We start from the raw sequence: 18,625 nt of genomic DNA on the forward strand, positions 1-18,625 counted from the left end.
GACATTTATGTGATGGCCTCATGCAGTGGTTTTGTGCAAAAAACACCTGTTGGTTGACTCTCCATTTCACAGTAGCCTCTCTCATTTTCTTTAAAAATATTTGATTTTATGTGTATATTTGTATTCCTGAGTATATATACATGTACTACATGTGTGCAAGAATTTGTAGGGATCAGAAGAGTCCTTGGATCACCTGGAACTGGAGTTATAAATGGTTGAAAACTGCCATGTGGGTGCTGGGAACTGAACCTGGGTCTTTGCAAGAGCTGTGAGGGCTCTTAATTGCTGAGCCATCTCTATAGCCTAACCTCTCCTTTCAGTTGCTTCTCAAATGAAGAAATTCCAGTCTCATTGGGTGCAGTTGCACGAATTTATCAATCTCCTGGCCTACATTTCCTTCTGAAACGTGGCTTGTTCACTCATATCCACCACTGACCCATGTCCCATGTTTCATGTAGTATATCCATTAAGAGTAGATACACCATTGAAAACTCTTACTCTCCAAAGCTTCCCCTCTAAGGAGTTCTTAATGTGAATTCATGGAACTCATGAATAATAACCATAAAACAGATTCATATGGACATTTACATTGCACCACTTGGACCTTCCCTGGAATGGCTTTAGATACATTGGGAGAGTATAAGCCTAGGGAACTGATGTCTCCCTACCATCAACTCTTGCTCCCCTCTTCTTTCTCTCTGCTTTCTTTGCTCCTAAGACTCTTGTAGCAAGCAGGGTAAATAAGTCCTGTCCTGAGGTAAACTGTTTGGGTAACTATTTCAAGTGCTGTTGGACTTGTTTCAATTCTGCGTGTTTGTGTATACAGTGCAGTGACTTGATGAGGTATTACTGCTGACCTGTGAACTGGTCTTTCCAACTTTAAGCTCCTCCTAGATACCTGCAGCATACATTAAGAGAGGCGAGGGTACCTGCTACCTTCAAGTCTAGCTGAGTACTTCTTTCCTGTTAAGACTGGGAATGAGATTGAGGGAGTAGAAATGGAAGAATGGAAAAGGAAAGATCACCAGGTAGCTCTCCAATTTTTTTTAAGTGCCAATATTACATTCTCATGCATCTTATATTGGGGCTTGAGGCATTACAGCATATCTTCTATATGCATGGTCTCGTGCAAGAATACAAAATGAGGGGCTGGAGAGATGGCTCAGTGGTTAAGAGCGCCGACTGCTCTTCCAAAGGTCCTGAGTTCAAATCCCAGCAACCACATGGTGGCTCATAACCATCTGTAACGAAACCTGATGCCCTCTTCTGGAGTGTCTGAAGACAGCTACAGTATACTTACATATAATAAATAAAAATAAATAAATAAATAAATATTTTTTTTAAAAAAAGAATACAAAATGAATATAATTTAGTCCTTACTCATAAGGAACATTACAAATCCACAGAGAAAGATGGGGGAAGGGGGTGAGTAGTAGCTCAAGGCAAACTTAGATGCACGGGTGAGAAAGTTCTAGTTCAGACTCCTGTGGAACTCTAGGAGGGTGGTGTCAATTGGTTTCGTGTTGGTGGGAGTACTCAGCTCAGGCAGTCAACATGATTTCAGTTGGCAGAAGTTGGGATACATGGTTATTACAGGGGAAGAAAACTGATGTGAGTAGTAAGTTATATAGAAAAATTCTGATGTGTTCAGATATGTAACAGTCAATGCTAAATTGTAGGAGACAAGAACACTGGGTTAAGGTGTAAAAGAAGAGACTTAACATTGAAGGTCTGGAAAATTCAGTGGGTGGAAAATGAGGCTTTGAGAAATTTTTTTTCTTCAGAATTTAATATTAGAAAGCCAGAGATGGGGTCAGATCCCCTGTAAGGAATCATGGATGGTTGTGAGCCATATGTGACTTCTGGGATTCGAACCCAAGTACTCTGAAAAAGCAACACATGCTCCTACCTGCTGTCATCTCAGCAGCTCCCTCAGTGTTTAAGTAGGTGAGGCAGAAGCCTTCTGGAGGGTCGTGGGAGTAGTCCAGGTGACCAATGGAGGGTAAACTCATACCACAGAAAGACGACCACAAGCTCACGGCTTGAAATCTTGTAGAGTGATTGTCACCATCTTGGGAGCCAGAAGCTGCTGAGGTGCACAGGTGAAAGACATGATGCCTGGGACTGTCTATGTGTGTTTGCAAAAAGAATTATACCACATCTACCCTCTGCTTTCACCTTGATGGTATTTCCTTAGCAATTAACTGCTACCAAGGAGTGTACTAATAGTGAACAAGGAAGCATTTTATGGAGTAAAATTTTCTGAGTTCTTAAGCTAGCCCACCAAGCAGCCCTGAAGGTAGACAGTTGTCTGTGGCACAGAAGGACACACCCAGGCATGGAATGGCAAAGAGCTGCTCTTTGTTACAAGAGTTTGTACTTTTTCCTCAGGATCAGCCACCATAGGTCCAGTAAGAGTCCCTATATATGGGCACTGAGAGATCTCTTTCTCATCTCCTTCACTCTGGGCCTTTTTGGCTGAGTGAGGTATGCACTGTTAGTCTGCTGGGAAATTCCCCCCTAATTGCAGTCAGAGCTTGTCCCTTTGGGCTTCTAGGGCAGAGCTGTTGATACTGAAACAAAGCTGTTAGCTTGCCCATTGCCCAAGTCCATAGTGTTCCGCCTCTCCTCTGAGAATGACTTTCTAATCTTTTGATGACACCACAGAAGCACCTCAGATCAGGAACAAGTGGATAAACATTGAGGCAGCTAAGCAAGCACTAGAATGCTGGCTCCTTTGTACCTGTGTGGGTTTTGCCAAGTCACCTAACCTCTCTGGTGCTTTAGAAAAGCAGGGTTGTCGTTGTCATGTGATTAATATGAAAGAACAACTGCATACCATCTGTTTTGACCACTGCACCTTGGAAGATACCAGATATTTGTCTCTTAAGGACTAGGGGACCTGGCCCCAAGTCCTGTCACTTATTCACCCTGCTTTTTATTGGATATGAACTTGAAGACACGAAGCACCTCCAGGATGGGCTGCTACAAGAAGTGCTGGCTTGTAGGAGCTTGCCAGCTGAGCAGTCTGTGGAAAGGTTCTAAGGAGTGCCTGCTGAGGCCGCAGCGGGTATCATTCCTTACCGCAGCAGCTCTGGCAACTGCAGGAGATGAAGGCTACATGTGCTCTATTTTCTCCCAAGAAACAAAGCCACCAAGTAGTGTGCCCCCTGTGAGGCATTATCACCCACCCACCACACTCACAGTGTTTATTTCAGTTCTCCAGACTGCTGGCTTGGGTTTCAGGCTAAGCCTCGCGAGAGCACACAGCTCATTGTGTCCGTTCTATTAACAGTAAGTTGAGGAGAAATGGAGTGCTTTTTGAAACCAGGTTACTTTAGCATTCACATGGTTTATAAAGAGGCAGAGATTTGGGGGAAAGGAAGCAAATATTTTGACTACTGTGGTTAATCAGTCTTTTTTGTTGACACGTTAAGATAATCAGGTGTTGTGTTTTGGTTACTTAATAAAGCACTTTTTCTCATGGTCATGCCATAGACAGTTAAATTCCCCAAGGAAGCCCACAGATACCAAGATGGGAAAAGCCAATGTTAGCGACAAGGGGTGAAAGCCCCTGGAAAGTTGTGTTTATAGGATTTCGGTTTTGGCGGATGCTCTTAGCCCAGGTTTTAAGGACAGCTGGGAGGAGCGGGGTTACAGGACTATGTGAGGCACTCAGGGAAAGATGGCTACTGCCAATTAAGGCCCTTATGGTGCAATCTGAGCTTTGAAAAATGTGGTCTTTGAAATCCGGTGTTCCAATTGTGAGCATTCTTCGTTGACTTTGCTGAGGGAGCTTGAGTGGAACAAATCCTTTCATTGCTCATGTGAAGCTTGCACAGAGGTGGGCCACTGGAAGCTGTGTACTGGCACCGGGGGTGTTTGCAAAGACCTCTTTTATTTGCTCTGTTGGCCCCAGTAGAGACTGCCTCCAAGGCCTTGCCCGTGTTAAGCAAGCTCTCAGCTACCCCAGTGCAGGGAGGACCATCAGAGGACACGTAGCTGGTAAACTCCTAGCTGAGAAGTTTCCAGCAAATGATGTGGTGTTCTGTTGGGTGGGAATGGAAGTGTGGGATGAGCGCCCCATCCTGAGAAGGATTTGTACTTGGTTTGTGAGATTAATGTGCACTAAGTGGCCAGACGGTAGCCTGTGACCATGTTTAATTTTGTGCTGTAGATATTTATGGGTTTCCTTCAAGGGAGAAGTGGGGCCATTGGGTGTTTAAAGAGTGCCAGTGAGGCTCCACGGTGAAGCACTGAGATGATGTAGCATTGCATTGACATTGGCTGCTTGGGGAGGCTTGGGGCAAGAGGAATGTTTTGAAAGGATTTCATTGATGAGAGCATAAAATGATCTTCCATGTTTCTGATTTGTATGCTCATCCTTAGTAGTGAAAGACTGTGATATTTTAAAAACAGAAACTGGTGTACAGTAGTTTTTTCTTTTTATTTATTCTTCTCTTATACATTCTATCCTGAAAACTTGCAGCTCCATACTCCCCCATTCTTCTCAGTTCACTACCACCACCACCCCATCTCCTCTGGATCCACTGCTCCTCATTTTCCTTCAGTAAAGAACAGGTCTCCTACTGATACCAGCTGAATGTGGCATAACAGGATGCAACAAGACTAGACACAAGTCCTCATATTGAGGCTGGACGAGGCAACCCAGGGGAAAAGGGTCCCAAGAGCAGGCAAAAGAGTCAAGAGACACCCCCAGTGCCACTGTTAGGAGTCCCACAAAATCCCAAACCTACACAAACCAGCACAGACCGGCGCAGGCTCTGTGGGTGTTGCTTCAGTCTCGTACAGTAAAATTTTAAATATTGATTTACATACTTCTAGCTATGTGTGTTGGCATCTGAAGTACACATGATATGTCTGAATATGGTTATGTTGCACATGGGTTGCAAGTACCTGTGGAGGCCAGAGGTGTGAGATCTCTTCTGGAGCTGGTTATGAGTGGTTGGGAGTTGCCCACTAAGTGCTAGGGATTGAGCTCAGGTGCGCTGTAAGATCAGCCCAAGCTTATATCTTTGAAGCCATCTATCTCTCCAACTTCTTAAAACTTTGTTTTCAGCAAACAATAATTCACAAATTGGGCAGTTGCTCACCAGAAATGGCTCAGAAGTTCTACTGAGGAAATGTGAAAGAGGAGATTTTATTGGATCAGCATAGAAGTAAAGCCACGAAGGGTGGGGGGAAGGGAGGCGGATTTTATCATGAACACATAGTTACTGTTGTCTACTTCTGTTTCATTGAGTTTAAGTGCTTGTTTTCCTTTGACTTAGGCATTCATAAAATATACCTCGTTTTGCTAATGTTTGCAAAGTAAGCAAATGATAAGTCACTTATCACTGAATAAAGCAACTTATTGGCGTTGTCTGCTTAGATTCTTTAGGCTGCGCTGCTGTTTTAGATAGTATTTAAAAGGCTGATGGTATGGAGTAGGATGCCTCAGAAGGCATGCTGTACAGTCACTAGACTAGAAGGGTGTGATGAGTGACGGCCTACACCCCATGGTACACTGTGGCTTGACTAAGAATCCAGCATCATCACCCTTTGCTGAGGAAGCAGTTATTTATCATCTACACCACTGGAGTTTCTGAGTTGTTTTACTTCATCCATCTGTATAACATATGTCTGCTGTGGACCAGAGGTCATGTAGAGTCAGGTTTTCTCATGCTGCATGCATTTTAAGTGGTATAAAACCTTAGAAGAAAGCAAGGCTCTTATAGTAGAATTTCAGGCATTACTTTGAATTTTAGAGTTTGTAAAGATGTTTTCGCTCTGTCCCTAAAATCAAGGTGAATATGGCAGATTAAAGAACGGGGAGATCCTTTTTTTCCTTTGACTTAGGCATTCAAAGTCATTCAAAGTGGTGGTGTGTTTGGCACTCAGGAGCAACTAGAACTTGATAATGAATGAATTCAACAAAGCCTAGGGAAGTAGGGTGCTGACTGAGTGATCAGAGAGAACAAAGGAAATTCTTTGTTTTTTCTTGATATCTATTTCATTTTAATGTGTAAAGTGTTTTGCTTGTATGTACGTTTACCTCATGTGTTCCCGGGGCTGGTGCCCTCAGTGTTCAATCAAGGGTCCAGATCCCCCGGAACTAGGGTTACTGATAGTTGTGAACTGTCATGAGGGTGCATGCAACCAATCCTGGTCCACTGGCAGAACGGCCAGTGCTCTTAATAGCTGAACCACTTCTCCAGCTCCTGCATTCTTACTTTTGAGAGAGGGACTCACTGTATATTCCAGCATGGGTTTGATCTTGAGATTGTATTATCTTGGCCTTCTGAGTATAGACATGTACTATCTGACTGGAAAGTGACCTTTTTTAAAGGAGAAATTATAAAATTTGTTTTATAAATTAAGAAACTAATTCAAACTAAATTATAAATAGAAATATTTAAAAGGAAGACATAGAAAGACTTTTTTTAAAGTCAGTTATAGAATCCAGCTGCTTGAACCTCTAAACCTGGTGGACCCAAGAGGTGGAGTCCTGCACCCCACGACAGGGACATACAACTTCTGTGCCATAGTCCTGAGGAAATAGGAAACGTGGGGAAAGAACACAAAAGAATTCATAGTCTTTCTTGTTCACTTTATCCCCACTTAAATGCTCTACTTAATAATTCCTTCAGGAAGACATTTCTTTAAATGTGTACTTTTAGGCCTTTATTTGAAATCTAGGCTCCCAAACTCTCTCTTTTTGTCTGGAGTATGCTGTCCTGGGTTTCTGTGGAGATAACAGGCTGACTTGCTCCCTGAAAGCATTCTTCCTTGACAGACGGGTTTGCTCTGCTCTGTGTAAACAGTCCTGCCTGCCGACCAGTAGTCTGTATTTATGAGCCCCACGGAAAACACTGCAAGCTGCAGAGTGACCGTGAATAGCAAACTTAATTTGGCTTAATGTGTTTTGGCTTGCTTGACCTCACTAGAATAAAAATGTGCCTACTTAAATTATTGTATTGGAAGTTTAAAAAAAAAATCTAGACATTCTTAATTCACTGGAAGAATCTTGGGACCGCTTTAGCAGAGCTTTAAGTCCCTGTTTAGTGTCATGTCGTCCTGAGAAATGTTTAGCATAGAATTTTAGTCACAGATAAGGTTACTGTGAATTCTGAAATTTAACTTTGAATTGCTATTTTTCTCTTGTTACTTTTTTCTTCTAGACAACTGGCTGGTAACGACCTTTCTTTTATCCACCCAAAAGCCTTGTCTGGATTGAAAGAACTCAAAGTCCTGTAAGTAATGCAGTTTTAGAGTTTTACAGCTGGCTGGGTATTTTCTTTCTGCATAGTCAACATGCTTGGAGCTAGGTTAAGCACAGTTTCTTTTAGCTAAGGATTAAAAGATTTAAGGCATGGCCAGTGTGTAGGGGAGCAGGCTAGAGGTTGGTCTAGCTAACGAAGGTTAGAAATCTACACAGTAAGTATTCAGAGCTCCACGGCATCGCAGACCTGCCATGCTGCTAATGTATTGAATGGGAACCATATTTAAGCTTTACTGGTAGAGTTTCATTTCTACTTACTTTATAGCTACAAGGGTTTTAAAGTAGCCAACCCTAAAGGGAGAGAGCTTTAAAAGTGCTTTACATGTTCAAAGCATTTGGGAGCTGAAGATATTGAAGTGAGGTGAATCACATCCATGGTTTAGAAAGATATTTATAAAGATAGTCAGAGATCAGAAGAGAAATTCCTGGCCATGCAGGAGTTTGGAGGGTGACAGACTGAAGGTCATGTGGATTGACAGCCACTGTTTCACCTGCTGTAGTCACTACTGCTCTGAGCAAAGTCACAAGGCCTCTGGTTCAGAGTGTTTAGGTGGTCCTGTTACTTCTTCTATTCTGTGGTTATGATTCATGTCAAATAGTTATTAACAGGACAAGAGTGGCTGTAGGTAAAAATGGAAAAGATTTTGTTTTTCACAGAGATGTCTGCCTTTGTTCTTCAGGTCTCAGCTCTCCCATGACTGAGACTTAATGATGTCCATACTCATCCCGCAGGCACTAGAGACATTGCTGCTGCTTCATAAGGCCCAATGTCTGTTCTCCTTGCAAACTGCCTTTCTCTATCTGATGCCCAGGTTTATAGGCTCTGCTTTCTAACATTTTGAGAAGGCATTAGAAATTCTAATGGGTTTGTTGAGGAGAGTAAATTTGTTACACAGCCTAGTGAATCTTAACACAGGTATCTAGGAAAGAAATAAGCCCTGGAAATGTGGATCATCAAGCAGCTCCATTATAGATGGCCTGGAATAGCATCATCTCTGAGTTTACAGCAAATGCTTAACATCTCGCAATTTTCTTGCCTTAGATGCTTTCCACGCCACCCACCCCAATTTTGATAATTTTTAGGAAAAAAATGGCTCCATATTCTTATATGGAAAAAAATGTTAACAATTAGTTATTAACCACTAACCAAAAATTTCCTTCTAGAACACTCCAGAACAATCAGTTGAAAACAGTACCCAGTGAAGCCATTCATGGACTGAGTGCTTTGCAGTCTTTGTAAGTACCCCTTTGTCTTCTGCATTCGTGGGTCATTAGAAGGCCACTCTGGCTGCTAAATGAGTAAGGAACAGAAACCCAAGGCCAGAGGAGATTAATCCTCTTCCCTGGGATGGAAATGGGGATGGCCAATTGCTATCATCAAAATGCCCTTTGGTAAGGCTGAAGGTAGCCCGTCGGTTTACTTTCTTTCTTGACTCAGACTAGAGGATCTTCTATGAGTGTGAGTGTGGGGTGCACTAGTGTTAGCACGTGCATGGTGGCTGGTCACAGTTCATTGAAACCAGAGTTAGAGATGTGCAGGAGTTCTGATGTCTTGTGCCCTAACAGCCATAGATAGGATTCGGGTTTATACTGTCATGATTGGTATAAATTGAGTTTAATGCCTTACCTGTGGCTCAGAATATATATAGGGATAACTTGGCTGTCTGAGCTGCCTCTGTTCCCAGGTTGGTTTTTTTCTTTTTCTTTTTCTTTTTTTAGATAAAACTTGTTTTATGTGGCATAATCAGGGTTTTAATTTTAGATTTTTTTCCATGTCATTAACTTTAAATGCTTTTCCAGATAGCATTTTATTTGTTTTTACATTCTTTATATACAAAGACCTTGGCTTTATATGAATTCTAAATGCCTTTCTTACACTGGAGTTCATCATAGGTAATGAGCAAATTTGTAGCGAGAATTTTAAGTAACTCTCTCAACAGCACATAGCTAGTATAGGCACAGTAGGGATTCAAAACCAGACAAACCTGTTCCAGAATTTTAATTAATCTGAATTTCTTAGGAGATATTCTAGTAGTAATTGTAAAGTGAATGTTAGAGCAAAAGCGTACTAATAAATCGCATGTTATAAAAGTTAACCATTAACTCATACCTGTCACAAACAAGGAATAGCCAGGGTGTTAGCCACTTAATATTTAGTTCAAATAGAAGTTAAGATTGTATGTATTAAGCAGTTCATTTTGCAAAAGTGGCAAGTTACAGAATATCAGGATTTGTTGCTTACTAGAGTGAATTTCACTTGTAAAATGAATCAATTAGAATAGGTTGCTTTTACAGAAATATTTGGCTGAGTCTTTATTTCCCTGCATCTAAGGATGCAGAGCCATTTCACTCCTGTGGATTTAACTCATTTAGCGTCATAAAGAGGTCCTGTTTCCTTTTGGTGCTTTACAATTAATTGGTTTGACTTTAAGGCCTTCACATCGAATCATTATTTTCATAGACTTAATGATCAAAGGACCAATTATTTTGCCTAGTTCGAAGGCAAAAAAGAGAAGACTAAAATCTCATTTTCAACTTCAGGACAGAAAAATTACCAAGAAAATTTCAATAGATTGTTTCTAATTTGTGGCCAACAAGTACCTTTGAAGTGCATGTGGTATTTGTTAGTAAAATGGGTGAATTGAAGTGGTGTTAGTACAAAAATCGGAGACTTCTCTCTCAAAAAACAAGTTAGCCAACGCTCAGCATGCATCCAGTATGCAGTGCACGAGATGCTTGAATGATCTCAGATTGCTATGAGAATAGAAAGCCCATGTAAAACATACAGTCTCTCCCCCCTCTCCTCTCTCTCTCTCTCTCTCTCTCTCTCTCTCTCTCTCTCTCTCTCTCTCTCTCTGTGTCTCTGTGTGTGTCTGTGTGTGTCTGTGTGTCCCTCCTTCCCCTGCCCTCTCTCTTTCCCTCTGTTTCCTGGTTTTCTTGAGTTAAACCTCTCTGCTNGCACGAGATGCTTGAATGATCTCAGATTGCTATGAGAATAGAAAGCCCATGTAAAACATACAGTCTCTCCCCCCTCTCCTCTCTCTCTCTCTCTCGCTCTCGCTCTCGCTCTCGCTCTCGCTCTCGCTCTCGCTCTCTCTCTTGCTCTCTCCCCGTGTGTGTGTGTGTGTGTGTGTGTGTGTGTGTGTGTGTTCTGATCTGCTTTCATATGTAACAAGCTGTAGAAGGAGCTCTGTATCAAGTATGCTATATTTAAGAAAAAAGTGTTAAGCGTTCTTGGGTTTGTTAGCATAGTGGGTGTTGTGGTCAAATGAGCTGTCACTGAAATTCTACCCTGGTGTAAAACAACCTTATCAGCACTCGAGTCACTTTTCAAATCTGATCTTCAGGCCCGAGTTACGTTACAGATTTCCTTGTGGTTTCACCACAGACCTTAAAAGGAACAAAGTTCATTAGGTGTTGAAATTGACCAGAAGGAGTTTGAGATAAGTGTATACTTGATGGTGACTATAAAGTCAGAGTGTATTGTAGGTATCAATAAAAAGATAATTTAACAACCTTTCACTGATTCAGTACCTAAGTAGATTATTAAAATGGCAATCAGAATTAGCTTTAAGGTAGCTTTTTATATCCTTGATATTAAATATTATATTAAACATTAACCTCAGGTTAAATATGCTAATTTTTTCAATACTTTAAAGTTCAACTGTGATATTTTCCCTATTGCAAAATTAGAAAAGAGAGCTTTTGATTACATAGAATATTTATTTATTTATCACAGATTTTTCACACTAGAACAGTTTTGGAATGTGTGGGGCCATAAACTGTGTCCCAAGCCAGATTCAGCCATCTGTCATTAATAATCCAATTAGAAGAGTCCAGTTAATAGTAGGAAGCAGAAAAAGGAGATTGATTCAATGTAGCTGCATTGGGAAGAGGAGAAGAGAGATCCACTGAGCCTACAAGTCCCATTTTTAGGGTCCTGAAGTGAGATTAAAGTTTTAATGGGAGGCCACAGACATGATCATCTAAACAGTTCCAGTCGGGGTGTGGTTGTGCCTGCCACCGACCCGTATTGATGTGCTTCAGTTCGATCCTACAAGGTGCTCAGAGAAGATGTTAGACCTGTGTAAAATCTGATAAGCCCCTAACAGAACTTCATGTAGTATTTTGTCACTATAATTTTATTTAAGGCAAGAAATGAAAAAAATGTGAGTTTTAGTACTAAAATGCATTCTTCACAATTGATAATACAAATTGTCATGATGAAATGTGTTTAATATATTGCTAAACTTTTAGAAAGGGTTTTTTTTTTTTTTAGCACTTAAAATATGTACATACTCTGTGGAGCTTTGACAGTAGAACATGTTGGAAAGAGCACTGCTTGATCTGTTGGGATGGCTGCTAGTAGTGTAGGCCAGGAGGACAGCCCCAGTTTCCTCTTTTGGTGGTCGTGTTAGGGACTGAACTCAGAGCTTTTCAAATACTCCTCATATGGTCCACTACCAAGTTATACAAAGCAACATTTAAAGATTTTTCTTAAAGCATTGATCTCAGTATAAGTCTTTATGTTTATAGGTGTGTCACTAACATCCGCATGGATTGAGTATAAAGATGAAACTGGAGTCCTTTTTACAACAGTCTGCAAATCTGAGTCCATAAATCCTTTTTACTTTATTTAACTTTGTATTCCATGGTCCGTTTTTCTATAGGTCTTCTGTTTGCACTCTTATTTGTATGCACCTTTCTAATTTTGGAAAAACATTAGCAGAGCCCACGTCTCTGCCTCTCCTATTGCATTACCCCTTTGCATAGAAGATAATTTCATTGTTTTCTAGTTCAGATTCACTTGTTTGATGGCATATGACAGAATTCATAGAAATATATATCACTAGTACTAAATTCACATTTAAAAGGAATAGGTAGCTTAGTATGGTCTTTGTCATATTTAATGATATACTTGATAGAGGAGACTTGATTCTAGTGGAGTATTGTTGGCTTACTTAGGTGTGCCCTTGGGCATTAGATATACAAATTATCATCAATGATAAAAATAAGCAATTTAAACTTTTAAACTGTTTTGCCACTGAGAAACTGGGAAAGAATTTTACTCTAATCAAAATACAATCCAAGTTCCTTTCCTGTCCTATGAGGCCTGTGTAATCCAAACCCTGCTTAGAGTCACAGGTATGTATCCCTGGACCCCTCCACTCCTTTTCTCCCCATGTTCTCATTGCTCTGTCCTTCTGGAACTATGTGATCTTACCAAGTTTGTTTCTGTTGTCCTTGACATTTGTCTAAAATACCTCCTGCTCAACTACTGTGTCTGCTGGTCCTTGCTAATTAATTCATTAGGCCCCAGATTAACTATTATGGTTTGAAAGGTGCCTTTCTTGACCAGGAACATTTCAGGTAGCTCCTGCTGCCTCCATGGCTGTCAGCTTTATCGCCATCCCGTTGTTTACTTCACTGTGCTTTTTAAGCACTCGGATTTGCTCTGTAATTTATTAGTCAGTGCATCTCCAACCCGGAGTGCCTCATACCATTTCATCCTTTATGTCTTCCAAGATGCTCAGTTCGAATGTGGAATGAATTATAGCTAGTCAGATCACCTACAAGTGTAATTCAGTGACACTGAGTACTCAATCTATTTGATTATGGTTAATGTCTCTTCCCAACAATGGGTTCCCAGACGTTGTGACTTCTGTGTTTGAACACTTTCTTATCTTTTCATTAAAGCAGATCTCCTAAACAGCTCTGTTGAAAATATTAGTCACTCTGCGTGAGTCAGTTCTAGAAATCCCAAAGAGCAAATGTTTATGGCTAGTGGAGCAGTAAGGCAGCTGCTTGGTTTCCTAAAATCTCTCCTCTATGTTGTTGCTATCAGAACAGAATGCCCATTAGATAGCCACAAAGATCCATAATCACGAGCCCCTTGCTAATCTGCCCCAAGAAGGAAAATTCAGTGGGCTGGGAGTGGGAGCTCAAGTTTCCTGGAGTTAAAGTTACAGTAATGGCTGAAGTTTAGCAGGATTTAAAAACAAAACAAAACAAACAAACAAAAAAAAACCCCCAAAACAGAAAGTACAGAAATCTCTCTAAAACTCAGAAGTTTTTGAACTTTAAAGTTGTCAGATACCAATTCTTAAAGAAAACAAAAAGTCATTCTGGGTTTTTATCAGTTTTTTTCTCTTCCCTCATTTTCATAGAGAAGTCCAAGACTATGAGACAGAAATGCATGTGATAACCATCAGCAAGAGATTATGAGGAACACTGGGATTTCCTGCTCATACACTTTCTCATCCTGATAACACCAGGCTGTCTTTGTATTGAAAAGTGATTATACAATTAGACTTGGTTGTGGCAACAGAAAGAAATAGTTAGGACTTAGTATCCAGGTTTCCAGACAGAGACTTAAACGTAAATAATCCTGTTAATAAGGTACTACCTAACTGCAGAATTTTCTGAAAAAGATGAACCTTTAAAGCCACAGTAGCATTTATTGGAGGAGTTAATCTTCCTAAGAATAACCTGAATAAACGTTCTAGCTGATCTGGTAAGGTACCTGCAAATCTACTGAAATGGGTTTGTTGCTCTTTAGAAAACTGTAAACATACTCTTAGGATTCCTTTTGGTATCAGCTCAGAGTGGCAGTTAAATTCAGTCTCTAATACACCTATACTGTAACACTGGATACTGTAGTACTGTGTGCATACATAATAATTGCTAAGCCCATTGTCTCTATCTTAGGTAGGTGTATATTCTGAAACATAAATTTCCAACTTGAGTTTTGTGAGTTTTCTATTAAGTGTGTCTTTCTGCAATGAAGTTAGCCAGGAAAGGACTATAATGTACTGGCCTTGGAAGAATTTTAGATTTGTTGTTATTGTTCAGGCCTGTGTTACAGTTAAATAAAGATAGGCCTCCATGGCTCTGACTAGTTTTATGGGTCCCTTCTGTTTGGAAACTCGGGAGCAGTGTTCTTTGGTTTGACTCCTTCCAGTAGAACTCATTACTTGCTGTGGGTGTTTCTGTTTCCCAGACGCTTAGATGCCAACCATATTACCTCAGTCCCGGAGGACAGTTTTGAAGGGCTCATTCAGTTGCGGCATCTGTGGCTGGATGACAACATCTTGACGGAAGTGCCTGTGCGTCCGCTCAGCAACCTGCCAACCCTGCAGGCCCTGACCTTGGCTCTCAACAACATCTCAAGCATCCCTGACTTCGCATTCACCAACCTTTCAAGCTTGGTGGTTCTGTACGTGGTGAACCCTTTTATTCCTGTATATTTGTGTTACTTTGAGGGCAAAATGGGTTTCATGTGACAAATTACTACAAAAGTGTCCCCCATGGTCCTACTGTTGGACAATTAGTATTTGGGGGAGGTGCCTTTGATAAGATCAAACATACTGGTTTCTTGAATAATATCTAGTAGCAGCTGTTGAGTTTTTTAAAAACAAGACAAGTAGCCACCTTTTTAAAATAATTGGGTCATTTATCAAATACTTTTTTTTATAACTTGTTTTTGTATAACTTCTGTTTCTGTCCCAACAATGAGAATGTTTATTCAGCATTAAAAGGGAAACTGTTTTGAAATGCTCAGAGAAATAAGATGTTTGTTATTCCTGCATGGATGTTTTGTATTTTCCCAACTTTTTTACTCAAAACGTTTTTGATTTTCTATGCCTTTGATCTTCTAAAACTTCATGAGACATGGTGCAGTCTGGTTTGTTCCCTTTAGAATCTCTTTCCATCCTAAGTGATGTAAACTCCATAAAGCTGCCCTCTCACCTCAGAGAACTCAACCAATGCTAGGCTTTATCTGAAGGGAGGAGCTAGCTACTCTAAAGTTTTATTTCATATGAACCAAAATCAATGTGTCACTGCTTTCTGCATTAGATTTCCCCTAATGTTGGTACTCTGTGTCCAGCGAGTCTGTGTAACAGCCAGTTTTCTGTAGTTGTATGAAAATACTTAGCTGTATCATTGCTTTCAGACACATCAGTTTAGACATATTAAGGAGCTATAACACTTGATTTGGTAGATGTGAATGTCATTTTTGTGCTTTTTTTCCTCATAGGCATCTTCATAACAATAAAATTAAAAGCCTCAGTCAACACTGTTTTGATGGACTAGATAACCTGGAAACCCTGTAAGTACATGTATATTTTGTATAATTTTCATTATGATTAGGACAGTGCAATCTTAAACATAGTGAAGATAAAGAGAAGACATTGTTAACTATAGCTCATTATTAATTCACTTTAACAACTCAGTTTTTACCATCTAATAACCCACTTGTGAAAAATAATTTCAATTTATGATTCAAACTGATACTTAAGTGTGAACTTTAAACCCTCCCTTTCCCCAAATATGTATTAAAAACTGCTCCATCTGTAAAGATTTATACCTTCCCCAAAGTGTTAATAGTATTAAATTTGTGACAGTTTGGGAACTCTGACATTTCTAAACACCAGTTCTTTTGGTGATAGTTTCCTACTTATTGTTGGGTTTTCTCCATGATTTCAGGAGTCTAGCTACTTGTTTAAATTGGGTTGGAACAGCATGTCTGCTTTCATATGCTGAAATGTAACACATCTGTATTTTAACAATTTCCATGATGCTGTGTTTCCACTGGCTAAAAAAGCACTTCTGGCTCTTTGACTGGGTTTGATGTTTGCCACTGTGATACAATGATTAGGAGAATGTCTCCTTTGGATGGCCGAGGCCTAACGGGAAACACTTAGGATCTGTAGTATTTTTGTAAACTGAATTTTCCTGGCTAACTATGAAATATTAAGATTATTTCAGGTTTTATAAGAACTTAATTCACCTGTCAAAACAATTAAGTAATAAATGCCAGTGGATACTTGAAAGTTAAATTTGGAGGAAGACAGTTGTAAACTCAGGTCTCCTGCTAGGTGTGATTTTTATGAGGCAGTAAAGAAAGTTAGGCCATGTATACTATCCAAAAGATGTTCAAATTAAGTTTCTTCCTCCCAGGTACTTTAGTTTTTATTTGTCACTTTCCCTTCTGTGTAGAAAAGAAAAACAATAGATTTCAAAGGAGCTGGCCTTTTAATTTCCTTTCTCTTTTTCTAAAATCAGCCATAATAACCATATGCCATTGTGTTCTCTATGTTAAGAGAAATTAAAATGTAGAACCAGACCTGCATTTTTAAAGACCACTATGACGTAACCTCTCCCCTCTCCCTAATGAATATGACTTTGTTGTCAGTAACTCATGACTTAGATGAAAACAACTCTGGTCCTTCTCATCTCAACCTCTTAAACCAGAATTGCAGGGAACTGCTGTCCACTCCATGGGAAGCCTCAGCTTCATACTCTAGTCACCTATACATGGATGTTTAAAAATTCTATTTGATAGTATATTTTCCAAGAAATTATACAAGAGTCATGTGTTTCATCCTTCAGTGACATGAGATCTGAGGGCTCTACAAGCTTGTAAATGTATTAATCTAAAAACATAAAGAGTAACTTTTACTATTTAATGTTTTCTAAAAATTTGCAAATGAAGTTCCAATAGGGTTTTGAATGGCAATGTCGTTGGGAGAAAGATATTGATAACTATAGGCTGTGATCTTTAAACATGTACTTATACCAGAATCTTATGAATTATGATTTCTATTTGCTTAGTTTCTCTCATTTTTTTTCCCTAGGGACTTGAATTATAATAACTTGGATGAATTTCCTCAGGCTATTAAAGCCCTTCCCAGCCTTAAAGAGCTGTGAGTATTGCTTTTTCTCTTTATGCTCTGCATCCTGTAACTCACCATTAAATACTCCAGTAATTAGGCCTTGGAGCATCTTCTTCTCATTACATATACCCACAACACATTCAACCATACACACACAAAACATACTGTATTAACCAGAACAAATGGTTGAGAGCATAGATTATTGTACAGGGTTAGATGCTATGACAAGTAAAAGGCATGAGGTACAGTCTTCTGGAGTAGCTTGTCTTAGCCTCACTAGAAAGGCAGAACATAAATATAGGCAATTAACTGTTCCCTTATAGATATGAACTGCTCCCATATAGATATGTGAATAAATAAGACAAACCATCTCACAAAAAGATCTCCCAGGAGTCTGGGATCATTGGAAGATGCATCACCAAAAGAAAGGAATGTGACATGACCTAAAGGGTGGGAACTTAACTATATGAAGGGGTTGAGGGAGACTCTGGAGCCTGGGCTTGTCTGGAGTGGAGCTGTGAATGTATATGTGGCACAACAGAGATTGTGTCATGGGTTGAAAGCTCATATTGTAGAGGTAAGATACAGGCATCTGTGATAGAGATTTGAAGCTTATTTCACCATAGACTTTCATGTTATCTGTGATGATGAAGCAATGAGGGACCAATAATATACCAAGCCAAGGAGTGGGTTTAAAAAGAATGAAGGAAAATCCTATACAAGATGACATGGAATTCAAAATTCAGGCTTCTGGGTTTTAGTGATGTTTTATGTTACTGTAATCAGTTCTATTTTATGTAAGGCTGAACAACAGTGGACATTCCAGTTTTAACTTGTTTCAAAGTGTTTTCCTCGTATCTTTCTAGGGGATTCCACAGTAATTCTATTTCTGTTATCCCTGATGGAGCATTTGGTGGTAATCCACTGTTAAGAACTATGTAAGTATTTTTTAAAGTTTCTTTGAATATATAATCACATGCAATTATGTCTCCAAATGCCAGACATCTCCATTAAAAGTCAAAAAAAAATCCTCTGGCTTTTTAATATATGGACACTGGGAACATGGATTTAATCTCAGAGTGTTTGTAAGCATATGAAAACATTGCCTTTTTTGGCTATTTTCACAGCCATTTGTATGATAATCCTCTGTCTTTTGTGGGGAACTCAGCATTTCACAACCTGTCTGATCTGCATTCCCTGTAAGTATTATGCACGTTCAAAAACATACCTGAATGTTTATGGAGATTGTTAAATCAAAAACATGAATTAAGAAGACAAATATCTTTTGCCTGCCCTTTATGTGACATTTCAAAAGATAACTATTAACAATTTACAGTGATTCTTATGTGAGTACTTGACCAAATAATCACATTTTCAAGAACCTTTAAAAGATGAAACCAGTAATATTTGGTGGTAATGTTATAGTTTAAGATTAAAAAATGAAAATATCATGTAAGAAAATGTTTTAAATTAATTTCTTTTCCTCCCCAATTTCTTAGAGTCATTCGTGGTGCAAGCCTGGTGCAGTGGTTCCCCAATCTGACCGGAACTGCCCATCTGGAGAGTCTGTATGTGTGATACTTTAACAATGGTCCTGTAAAGACATATTACAGTCCAGTGTGCTAGCCGAGTGACAGTGTTTTTTACTGATAGATTTATGGCCATT

The 18,625-nt window shown here is 39.6% G+C and overlaps 1 protein-coding gene across 1 annotated transcript in view; it reads left to right on the top strand.

Annotated features, from left to right (window-relative positions):
• Lgr4 (leucine rich repeat containing G protein-coupled receptor 4) overlaps positions 1-18,625 on the top strand; it is a 100,894-nt gene that overhangs the window by 69,223 nt on the left and 13,046 nt on the right. The window contains exons 3-10 of the mRNA XM_021192875.2: positions 7,182-7,253; positions 8,447-8,518; positions 14,283-14,498; positions 15,321-15,392; positions 16,921-16,989; positions 17,826-17,897; positions 18,087-18,158; positions 18,459-18,527. Of these exons, the coding sequence (XP_021048534.1) occupies positions 7,182-7,253; positions 8,447-8,518; positions 14,283-14,498; positions 15,321-15,392; positions 16,921-16,989; positions 17,826-17,897; positions 18,087-18,158; positions 18,459-18,527 (714 nt within the window). The remainder of the gene's footprint in view (positions 1-7,181; positions 7,254-8,446; positions 8,519-14,282; positions 14,499-15,320; positions 15,393-16,920; positions 16,990-17,825; positions 17,898-18,086; positions 18,159-18,458; positions 18,528-18,625) is intronic.

The sequence above is a fragment of the Mus pahari genome, chromosome 3 (assembly GCF_900095145.1).
Source record: "Mus pahari chromosome 3, PAHARI_EIJ_v1.1, whole genome shotgun sequence".
Lineage (NCBI taxonomy): Eukaryota > Metazoa > Chordata > Mammalia > Rodentia > Muridae > Mus > Mus pahari.